General features: G+C 37.5%; 2 protein-coding genes across 3 annotated transcripts in view; both read right to left on the bottom strand.

Annotated features, from left to right (window-relative positions):
* MAGI2 (membrane associated guanylate kinase, WW and PDZ domain containing 2) overlaps window positions 1-12,443 on the bottom strand; it is a 1,346,582-nt gene that overhangs the window by 359,006 nt on the left and 975,133 nt on the right. The gene's annotated exons all lie outside the window — the stretch shown is intronic.
* Window positions 960-2,345, bottom strand: LOC132496069 (tropomyosin alpha-3 chain-like). Of its 2 annotated transcripts, XM_060108251.1 has the most exons (2): window positions 2,152-2,219; window positions 960-2,017 (listed from the first exon to the last, which is right to left on the bottom strand). In XM_060108251.1, exons 1-2 carry the CDS (start codon window positions 2,217-2,219, stop codon window positions 1,537-1,539), a joined length of 549 nt encoding a protein of 182 aa, XP_059964234.1. In that variant the 3' UTR covers window positions 960-1,536. The 2 variants fall into 2 exon arrangements, with proteins under 2 accessions (XP_059964234.1, XP_059964233.1); XM_060108250.1 differs by having other exon boundaries at window positions 960-2,345.

Below are 12,443 nucleotides of genomic sequence, written 5' to 3'. Positions count from 1 at the left end.
TCTAACATATGTTAGTTTTCTAATCTTACTTTATTTTTTACTTTTTGTTGTTATTGTTCTGCTCCTTTTTCTCTTTTTTTATTTTATTTATTTATTTATTTGCTTCCCCACACAGCTTGTGGGATCTTAGTTAATGAGCTCGGGGTCAGACCTGAGCTCCTGCAGTGGGAGCTGTGAATCTGAACCACTGGAATAACAGACAACCTCAGACCCCAGGGAATATTCATTGGAGTTAGGTCTTCTGGAGGTCCTCATCTTTTTTTTTTTTTTTTTGGAGGGACTGGTTCTTTATTTCAAAAAGACATTTATCAATGTTCAGCATCAAAACAGTTACACTATTGTTTTTTCTTTCTCCCAATTGGCCCCCAAAGAGACCACACCAAAGGGGAGTACATTTTAAGCCAATTAAGCTGTAGGATGCACACCTAACTGACCTCACTGAAACCTCACGAAAAAGGGGGGATTGGGTAGGGAAAGAAACTTTAAAAGATCAGCACACTGCCAGCCCAGACTGTAGAGAGCTCTCACAGCCAGATGGGGTGACCAGTGTGCCCCAACCCCAAAGAAGCAAAGTTTCAAAATAATATAAAATTTAAAAACAATTTTGTACATAAGCTATTCAAGATTTCTCCAGCACTAACTGATACAATGCACAATAAGATGGCACTTTCATTAAAGACAGCAGCTTCAGACCCAGAAAAGGGTGATGAGATGAGTTTCATATGGCTAAATCAGTGGTAAAACTTAATTTTCTTTCCTTTCTTTCAAGGAGGCGGGAGAGCAAATAAGTGGTCGTCTCAAAATAAGGGACACATGATCCATTCTGTGAGCGGCTGGGAACGGGAGAGCTGGGACAAGGACTTGGTCTCAGAGGTCTCACCATCTTGATTTCATCTGGTCACTTCTGATGGAAAAAAAGTTGCCCAAAGATACCGTAAAGCTGAAAACCTGAACAGCGCTTCTTTTTTTTGGCTAACTCCTTCTGGAATCACCTTTCTGGTTTGGCGGGTACTTTTTACAGAGCAATAAGGTTTCCCAAAATGGAGTCCTTCTCTGGGCTGTTTTGGCTCTCGGTAAGGCAGGCCCATACCTTTTCCCCTCCTCTACGGAGAGGGCAATATGCGTTAAGCTGAAAAGTTACCTTCCAAAAGTGAGAAAGGGATTAGACTGCTGCTTCAGAACTATGGAATTACCTGGAATGTTTTACAAATGGCTGCTATATCAACAACAACAGAAAAGGTAATTACAAAATGTGTACATCACAACATGCTTTTAAAGACACTTAGCATTGTGCTCACATTCCCTTAAACGTTGTTCCCAAAGGTGCTCAGCCTCTAGCCCAAATGGAATCTCTGGGGAGAGGCAGAGACAGTTTGGCGAAAAGGACACAGGGGTGGGGGTGGGAGAGGTGGTGAAAGGAGAAAGCAGCCTTCCAGTTAAAGGTCAGCCCTCAGTTTAAAGGTCAGCTTCGGGCAGGCTGGCCTCAGCAGAGTCGGGTCAGAGGGAGGAGCAGCGGCAGGATGGGACTGGGGTGCTCTACATCTCATTCAGTTCAAGCAGAGTCTGGTCCAGCATCCTTTGTGTACAGAGGTGCTCCTCTTTGGTGCATTTCAGTTTATCTTCCAAATCATCAATTGTCTTTTCCAGCTTGGCTACTGATCTCTCAGCAAACTCAGCACGGGTCTCTGCCTCCTTGAGTTTATCAGTAAGAATCTTTATCTCTTCCTCATATTTGTCTTCTTTTTGAGAGTACTTTTCTTCAGCAGCACTCAGACACTTCAGGTTCTGGTCCATCAGTCTGATCTGCTCACCCATCTCTCGGCAACGGGACTCTGCCAGCTCAGCTCGCTCCTCTGTGCGTTCCAAGTCTCCCTCAATAATCACCAACTTACGAGCCACCTCTTCATACTTCCTATCTGCCTCTTCTGCAATGTGCTTAGCTTCTTTGAGTTGGATTTCCTGGAGTTCCATTTTTTCTTCATCTTTTAAGGCTCGGTTTTCAATAAGCTTCATACCTCTCTCACTCTCATCAGCAGCTTTCTCAGCTTCCTCCAGCTTTTGTAGGGCAGTGGCCAGGCGCTCTTGAGCACGGTCCAGCTCCTCTTCAACCAGCTGGATCCTACGGTTCAAGGAGGCCACCTCAGCCTCAGCCTGTTCCCGGGCCCGCCTTTCTCCCTCCACTTCCCGCTGAAGGCGCTTGGCCCTCTCCTCTGCATCATTGGCCTGCTGCTGCAGAACCTGGATCTTGCGCTTCACCGCCTCGATGGTGGTGATCCCGGCCATGGTCCCCACCCAGCCCCTGCTTGCCTTCGGGTTCCTGCCTCCTCCGCTCGGCGTTGCAACCGCTTATCTGGAGGTCCTCATCTTGGCACAATGACCCAGCTCTACCCAACAGCCTACAAACTCCAGTGCTGGAAGCCTCAGGCCAAACAACAAGTAAAACAGGAATACAATCCCACCCATCAAAAAAAAAAAAAAAAAAGAGACAACAAAAAAATATGTCACAGATGAAGGAGCAAGGAAAAAACTACAAGACCAAATAAATGAAGAGGAAATAGGCAACCTACATAAAAAGGAATTTGCCATAATGATAGTAAAGATGATTCAGAATCTTAGAAATGGAATGGAGGCACACATAGAGAAAATACAAGAAATGTTTAACAAAGACCTAGAAGAACTGAAGAACAAATAAACAGAGATGAACAACACAATAACTGAAATGAAAAATACACTAGAAGGAATCAATAACAGAATAACTGAGGCAGAAGAAAGAAAAAGTGACCTGGAAGATGGAATGATGGAAATAACTTCCAAGGAGCAGAATAAAGGTAGAAGAATGAAAAGAATTAAAGACAATCACAGAGACCTCTGGGACAACAGTAAATGCACAAGCATTCGAATTATAGGGGTGCCAGAAGAAGAGAAAAAGTAAGGGTTTGAGAAAATATTCGAAGAGATTATAGTAGAAAACTTCCCTAACATGGGAAAGGAAATAGTCACCCAAGTCCAGAAAGCACAGAGAGTCCCATACAGGATAAACCCTAGGAGAAACACACTGAAACACGTATTAATCAAACTAACAAAAACTAAATTCAAAGAAAGAATATTAAAAGCAGCAAGGGAAAAGCAAAAAATAAAAAACAAAGGAATCCCCATAAGGTTATCAGTGTATTTTTCAGCACAAACTCTGCAGGCCAGAAGGGAGTGGCAGGATATACTTAAAGTGATGAAAGAGAAAAATCTACAACCAAGATTACTCTACCCAGCAAGGATCTCATTCGGATTCAACTGAGAAATCAAAAGCTTTACAGACAAGCAAAAGCTAAGAGAATTCAGTATCATCAAACCAGCTTTACAACAATTGCTAAAGGAACTTCTCTAGGTGGGAAACACAAGAGGAGAAAAAAGACCCAAAAAAACAAACCCAAACAATTAAGAAAATGGTAATAGGAACATATATGTCGATAATAATCTTGAATGTAAATGGATTAAATGCTCCAACCAAAAGACACAGACTGGCTGAATGGATACAAAAACAAGACCCATATATATGCTGTCTATAAGAGACCCACTTCAGACCTTCACTTTCAGTTTGAATGTGTCTGAAAGTGAAGGGATGGAAAAAGGTATTCCATGCAAATGGAAATCAAAAGAAAGATGGAGTAGCAATACTCTTATCAGATAAAATAGACTTTAAAATAAAGACTGTTACAAGAGATAAGGAAGGACACTACATAATGATCAAAGGATCAATCCAAGAAGATATAACAATTATAAATATTCATGCACCCAACATAGGAGCTCCTCAATACATAAGGCAAATGATAACAACAATAAAAGGGGAAATTGACAGTAATGCAATAATAGTAGGGGATTTTAACAGCACAATTACACCAACGGACAGATCATCCAAATGGAAAATAAATACGGAAACACAAGCTTTAAATGACACAATACACCAGAAAGATTTAATTGATATTTATAGGATATTCCACTCAAAAGTGGCAGAATATACTTTCTTCTCAAGTGCATATGGAACATTCTCCAGGATACATCATATCTTGGGTCACAAATCAAGCCTCGGAAAATTTAAGAAAATTGAAATCGTATCAAGCATCTTTTCTGACCACAACACTATGAGATTAGAAATCAATTACAGGATAAAAACCTTAAAAAACACAGATACATGGAGGCTAAATAGTGTGCTACTAAATAACCAAGACATCACTGAAAAAATCAAAGAAATAAAAAAAAATACATAGAAACAAATGACAACGAAAACAGAATGACCCAAAACCTACAGAACGTAGCAAAAGCAGTTCTAAGAGGGAAGTTTATAGCAATCCAATCTCACCTCAAGAAACAAGAAATATCTCAAATAAACAATCTAACCTTACACTGAAAGCAACTAGAGAAAGAAGAACAAAGAAAAGCCAAAGTAGTAGAAGGAAAAGAAATCATAAAGATCAGAGCAGAAATAAATGAAATAGAAATGAAGAAAACAATAGCAAACACCAATAAAACTAAAAGTTGGTTCTTTGAAAAGATAAACAAAATTGATAAACCTTTAGCAAGACTTGTGAAGAAAAAAAGGGAGAGGATGCAAATCAATAAAATTAGAAATGAAAAAGGAGAAATCACAACTGACATCACAGAAATACAAAGGATTATAAGAGACTACTCTAGACAACTATATGCCAATAAAATGGACAACCAGGAAGAAATGAAAAAATTCTTGGAAAGAATTTCCAAGACCAAACCGGGAAGAATTAGAAAGTATCAACACACCTATCACAAGTAATGAAACTGAAACTGTAATTAAAAATTTTCCAACAAACAAAAGGCCAGGGCCAGATGGCTTCACAGGTGAATTCTATCAAACATTTAGAGAAGAGCTAACACCTATCCTTCTTAAACTCTTCCAAAAAATAGCAGAGGAAGGAACACTCCCAAACTCATTCTATGAGGCAACCATCACCCTGATTCCAAAACCAGACAAAGATATCACAAAGAAAGAGAACTACAGGCCAATATCACTGATGAACACAGATGCAAAAATCCTCAACAAAATACTAGCACACAGAATCCAACAGCACATTTAAAGGATCATACTCCATGATCAAGTGGGGTTTATCCCAGGAATGCAAGGATTCTGCAATATACACAAATCAATCAATGTGATACATCATATTAAAAAATTAAGGAATAAAAACCATATGATCATCTCAATAGATGCAGAATAAGCTTCTGACAAAATTCAGCACTGATTTGTGATAAAAACACTCCAGAAAATGGGCATAGGGGAAACTTACCTCAACATAATAAAGGTCATATATGACAAACACACAGCAAACGTCATTCTCAATGGTGAAAAACTGAAAGCATTTCCACTAAGATCAGGAACAAGACAGGATGTCCACTTTCATCACTCTTATTCAACATAGTTTTGGAAATCCTAGCCATGGCAATCAGAGAAGAAAAAGAAATAAAAGGAATCCAAATTGGAAATGAAGAAGTAAAACTGTCACTGTTTGCAGATAACATGATACTATACATAGAAAATCCTAAAGATGTCACCAGAAAACTACTAGAATTAATCAGTGAATTTGGTAATGTTGCAGGAATGCAGAGAAATCTCTTGCATTCCTATACACTAACAATGAATGATCAGAGAGAGCAATTAAGGAAACAATCCCATTTACCATCACGAGAAATGAATAAAATATCTAAGAATAAACCTACCTAAGGAGGCAAGAGACTTGTACTCAGAAAACAGTAAAACACTGATGAAAGAAATCAAAGAGGACATAAACAGATGCAGAAATATACCATGTTCTTGGATTGGAAGAATCAATACTGTGACTATACTACCCAAAGCAATCTACAGATTCAATGCAATCTCTATCAAACTACCAATGGCATTCCTCACAGAATTAGAACAAAAAATTTTACAGTTTGTATGGAAACACAAAAGACCCCGAATAGCCAAAGCAATCTTGAGAAAGAAAAATGGAGCTGGAGGAATCAGGTTCCCCAACTTCAAACTATACAACAAAGCTACAGTAAACAAGACAGTATGGTATTGGCACAAAAACAGAAATATAGATCAATGGCTCAGGATAGAAAGCTCAGAGATAACCGCATGCACATATGGTCACCTAATTTATGACAACTGAGGCAAGAACATACAATGGAGAAAAGGCATCCTGGTCAATAAGTGGTGCTGGGAAAACTGGACAGCTACATGTAAAAGAATGAAATTAGAACACTACCTACCACTATAGACAAAAATAAATTCAAAATGGATTAAAGATCTCAATCTAAGACTGGAAACTGTAAAACTGTTAGAGGAAAACATAGAAAAAACACTCTTTGACATAAACCACAGCAAGATCTTTTTTGACCCACCTTCTAGAGTAATGAAAATAAAAACAAAAATAAACAAATGGGACCTAATGAAACTTAAAAGCTTTTGCACAGCAAAGGAAACCATAAACAAGACAAAAAGACAACCCTCAGAATGGGAGAAAATATTTGCAAATGAAGCAACAGACAAAGGATTAGTCTGTAAAATATACAAAGAGGTCATGGAGCTCAATATCAAAAAAACAAACAACCCAATTGAAAAATGGGTGGAAGACCTAATAGACATTTCACCAAAGAAGACATACAGATGGCCAAGAAGCACATGAAAAGATGCTCAACATCACTAATTATCAGAGAAATGAAAATCAAAACTACGATGAGGTATCACCTCACACCAGTCAGAATGGCCATCATCAAAAAATCTACAAACAACAAATGCTGGAGAGGGTGTGGAGAAAAGGGAACCCTCTTGCACTGTTGGTGGGAATATAAATTGATACAGACACTATGGAGAACAGTATGGAGGTTCCTTAAAAAACTAATAATAGAACCACCATATGATCCAGCAATCCCACTACTGGGCATATACACTGAGAAAACCATAATTCAAAAGGACACATGTACTCCAATGTTCACTGCAGCACAATTTACAATAGCCAGCACATGGAAACAACCTAAATGTCCAATGATAGATGAATGGGTAAAGAAGATGTGGTACATATATACAATGGAATATTACTCAGCCATAAAAAGGAATGAAATTGGGTCATGTGTAGAGATGTGGATGGACCTAAAGTCTGTCATACAGAGTGAAGTAAGCCAGAAAGAGAAATATAAATATCGTATATTAAGGCATATTTGTGGAATCTAGAAAAATGGTACAGATGAACCTATTTGCAAGGCAGGAATAGAGACATAAATGTAGAGAATGGACATGTGGACACAGTGGTGGAAAGGGAGGGTGGTACGAATTGGGAGATTAGGTTTGACATAAATACACTACCATGTGTAAAATAGATAGCTAGTGGGAACCTGCTAGCTGAGCACAGGAAGCTCAGCTTGGTGCCTGTGATGACCTAGATGAGTGGGATGGGGGAGGAGGTGGGAGGGAGGTCCAAGAGGGAGGGGATATAGATATACATACAACTGATTCACGTCATTGTGTAGCAGAAAACTAACCCAACATTGTAAAGCAATTATACCCCAATAAAAAAATTAATAAAATAAAATATGCAAGAACTCAAGGAATACTGCATCGAAGAACCCTTCCTGAGGTGCCTACGTATGTTAATTAAACCAAACTTAATTACTTAATTTAACCAAGAGGTGACTGGAGCAAGGACTAATAGTATCATTCAAGACATTTAATTATGGATCTAAGTGTAGAAGAAAGGTGGAAACAAGGATATTATTCTAATAATAATTAAATGATTATATTTTTAGACACTGTTGAAATAAAACAAAAAAGAGAGAAGATAAAAAGGAGAGAATGACCAATGATCTCACTGACTGCTGCTTAGGCAATACATAGGAGTCACAGAATACCATTTAAAGCTAACAAAGGAACAAGAGCCTCATAAAAGGTATCAGTACAAAAGCAAACATAAAAGCACAAATACAAACTGTTCTAAATACCAAAAGGAAGAAACAAATAACTCTCCCCCCAACCCAAAAAGACTATATAGAGAAACACAGTCAATATAACATGGTATGGTCAATAAATACAAAATAAAACAATATGACAGTTAAAACATAGAAATGAATGCAATTTACTTCTCTTGTTCAGATTTTCTAATTAGCTTATAAAGAAAAACCCAACTGCATGTTGTAAAGAAGAGACACATTTAAATAGAGTGATTCAGAAAGGCTAAAAAGAAAGGGTTGGGTAAAGATATGCCAGACAAATGGAAAAACGTATACAAGCAGGGAGTATAGTCCTGCTGCCAGTCTGCAGAACTGAAGTCAAAAGCATTAACCAGGACAAGGAATACAACTTTATAACAATAAAGGTCACAATTCATAATGAAGACATACCAGTTTCAATATCTGTATGTCAAATAATATAAATTACCTTTATAAAATGGTAACTATAGGAGTTGAAAGGGAACTAGAAAGACACTAATAACAAATACTTAAGACTGCTCCAGTCTAAGATAGGTCAAGTCGACAAAATTACAGGTAAAGAAGAACTAAATACAGCATAATTAATTAGGCAAATCTTTTGGTTCTCCCCTCATCTCTTTTTCTATTTACACCCCAATAATAGACAATATATATTCTTCTCAACTACAAATGGGACATTCTCCAAAATTGTCTATATGTTGAACTACGAAAGTCTTAAATTCTACAAAGCAGAAATAATACAAACAATAATCTCTGACCATAATGCAGTAAAATTTAGACATTAATACCAAAATCATAATCAGTGGAACTTTCATCTAGAAATTAAAAACTCTAAATAAACAACTTATGTGTCAAAGAGGAAATGTAAACTGAAATTGCAGAATTTCCAGAAGTAATGAGAGTGAAAACAGTAGCAAAATCTGTAGAAAAGAAACAGTGATCAGAGGAAATTTTATAGCATATATATATTACATACATATGTACACACACACACACACACACACATATATATATGGAAGAATAGAAATAATGAAAGTGAATTCCCAATTCAAAAAGCTAGGAAAAGAACAATAAAGGAATCCCTCCAGGAACAAAACAAAACAAAACAAAACACAAGAAAGGAATATAAATGATAAGAGCAAAAATTCATATAGTAGAAAATGGAAAAATAGTAACATTAATTGAAGTGCTGTTTCTTTTAAAAACCAGCAAAATAAGTACTAATTTAATATTAAAAAGAGATGTCACATCTAACAAAGTAAAAAAAATGACAAAAGGGAGGCAATCATAAACAAATCTTTGTACAAACCTCTGCTAAGAAAATTGAAAATCTAAATTAAATGGATAATTTCTTAGGAAAATACAATTTATGAAAATTGGTCCCAGTGGAAAACAATATGAGTACTAAGTATAATTTATAAACTGGGTGTGAGTAAAGACTTTCTTAACCTGACTCAAACTTGACAAATCTGACTACAGAAAAGCAAAAAAGAATCTCTGTACAATCCAAAACACCATAATCAATATTAAAAGATAAATGACAAACCGAGAGAAAATATTTATAACATATAGCAGTGAAAATTCATGCACTTTTGGTAGGAATGTAAGTTGGTGCAACCACTATGAAAAACAGCCTGGAGATTCCTCAAAAGACTAAATATAGAACTACTGTAGGTTTGAGCAATTCCATTTCAGGGTACTTATCTAAAGAAAATGAAAACATTAATTTGAAAAGATATATGCATCACTATATTTATTGTGGCACTATTTATAATAGTCAAGATATGGAAGCAACCTGTGTGCATCAATAGATGAATGGATAAAGAAGATGTGGTATACACACACACACACACACACACACACACACACACACACACAGGAATACTACTCGGCCATAAAAAAGAATAAAATCTTGACATTTGTGACAACATGGGTGGACCTTGAGGGTACTATACTAAGTGAAATAAGTCAAACAGAGGAAGACAAATGACAGGATTTCACTCATATGTGAAATCTAAAAAACAAAACAAAGGAACAAACAAAACAAAACGGAAACAGACACATAGATACAGAGAACAAAATGGTGGTTGCCAGAGGGGAAAGAGGTAGGGAGATGAAGGAAATAGGCGAAGGGGATTAAGAGGTACAACCTTACAGCTAAAAAATAAATAAGTCACAGGGATGTAATGTACACAAAGGGAATAGAGTCAACAATATTGTAATAATGTTGTATGGTGATGGATTTATTAGACTTATTGTGGTGATTATTTCATAATGTATAAAAATGTCAAATCACTATGTTGTACACCTGAAACTAATATAATATTGTATGATATAATATTGCATTGCCAAGTATAACTTAATAAAAAAGTGAAGGGAAAAAAAGCTTAAAAACTTTATAGAAAAATGTGTAAGAGTCAGGAATAGACAGTTCACAAAAAGTATACACAGTTGTCCTTTACACATGAAAAGATGCCCAACTTCCTTTAACAAAAAAGAAATGCAAATTAACACTATATTGAGATACTATTCTTCACCTATCACATCAGCAAAAATCCAAAAGCTTGACATCACACTCTCCTGGCAAGATTGTGGAAGAACTGCCCCCCAACTCTACAATGCTGGTGGATGGGCAATATCATACAACCTCTATTGAGAGGGATTTTGAAGTAACTAACACAAACAGACATACTTTACCCTTTGACTCAACTATCTCTCTCTGAGAAATTTCTCTAAAGTTTCATCTTTAACAATGCAAAAAATCAAATACACAAGGTTATTCATTGCACTATTATTTTACTAGCAAACCTTGGAAACAACATAAATATCCAAGAGATGACAGGTTAAATAAACATTGTATGTGCACATGCTGCAGTAGTATACAGTTGCGAAACTTGTGAGAAAAATCTCTATGATCTGATATATGGTGATTTGTGGAATATATTGATAAAAAGACTCCTATGCTTATTTTTGAGAAAACGTATACAAGGTGAACCATCAACTGAAGAAACTGCTTCACTGCAAAAGATGGGCATGGACGATAAAGTTGAAGGGATACGAAAGAGAATGAGATGCTTTTGGGAAAATCTCTTTTATAATCCATGTCAATGTTCCTTTATTCAAAAAAAATGTAAAAAGATGAAAAAACCCTCAAATTGAATACAAACATAAAGGAAATGACCCTAATTGTATATGAAACTGCTAACCACTCAGAAAAAAGTCAAGTATTAAATAAATTACAGACTAAGATTTCATTGCACAAAGACCCATAAGGTAAAGAGCTGTATTTATAATGTCGCACAATTTGGTATGCTTTCCTGACAGGGAGCATCAGGATACTGATTTCTGGGTCTTGGGGTTAATTTATTTATATCAGTTCTTACGCCTTTTGCCCTAGGAAACCCAGTGGGTCTGGAGTTTAGGAGCCTCATGAATAAAAAAGCCGCAATAACAAAGTTTCAAGAGTATGGGGTGGGGCAAACATTAATTTCAGTGGTTTAGACCTGAGGCCAGACTAGAATTTAATAATTCAGAGGGGAAGGCACAGATCTCTGGAGAGGACAGGGTTGATCAAAGTCTTTCCAAGTGACCACTGGTCTTTGGCCGACGGTGACCTTAGAAAGCTGGTATCGGAGGCTTCTGGGAAAAGAACCTCTGGGCGTTATGGAAGCTGCAGAGTTAGATTCCATTCATTCTGGGAATCCGCCATTCCAGATAATCCTAAAAGCCTCAGAGCTATTGTAGACACTGGGCATTTGGAATGTAAGGTATAAAGTCATTGCAGCAGGAAACCTACAAAAGCCTGGGAACTGAAAACGGGTATTTTTCGGGGGGGAGCAGGAGGCTGTCAGAGCTTTGTCGCCTTTGTGGGACCAAGAGTGACATTTTGGCTTCAGGATGCAAGGTCATGTTTAGAGATACAGTAGTACATAAGTCTTGGCCTATGGGCTTGTAAGAGGATATGGCTTGCAGAAGAAGTCGGATACAGAGTAGGAGGCTGGAGACTGAAAGCCTTCTTTCTCCTTAGATTGTCGTATTTCCCCCTCCAGGGAGGTCAGTCTCTTCTACAGTTTACTCAGTGTGTGTGGCAGCTCCCAATTGAGGGGGGTCAGATGGACGCAAGGACTTGGAGCTAAGTAGCTCATAACGTGCTCTTCCGTAATGGACCATGTCTATATATATATATATATATATTTTTTTTTTTTTTTTCGGTACGCAGGCCTCTCACAGTTGTGGCCTCTCCCGTTGCGGAGCACAGGCTCCGGATGCGCAGGCTCAGCGGCCATGGCTCACGGGCCCAGCCGCTCCGTGGCATGTGGGATCTTCCCGGACCGGGGCACGAACCCGTATCTCCTGCATTGGCAGACGGACTCTCAACCACTGCGCCACCAGGGAAGCCCCTCATGTCTATATTTTAATAAATGACTCAAAGTAAGTATTGTTAAGTAATGGAA

The sequence above is a fragment of the Mesoplodon densirostris genome, chromosome 9 (genome assembly GCF_025265405.1).
Source record: "Mesoplodon densirostris isolate mMesDen1 chromosome 9, mMesDen1 primary haplotype, whole genome shotgun sequence".
Taxonomy (NCBI): domain Eukaryota; kingdom Metazoa; phylum Chordata; class Mammalia; order Artiodactyla; family Ziphiidae; genus Mesoplodon; species Mesoplodon densirostris.
This window is presented reverse-complemented; position numbering and strand designations above follow the sequence as displayed.

Excerpts from the sequence above, each read along its gene's own strand:
- LOC132496069 (XM_060108250.1), bottom strand. The coding sequence starts at position 2,283 with ATGGCCGGGATCACCACCATCGAGGCGGTGAAGCGCAAGATCCAGGTT.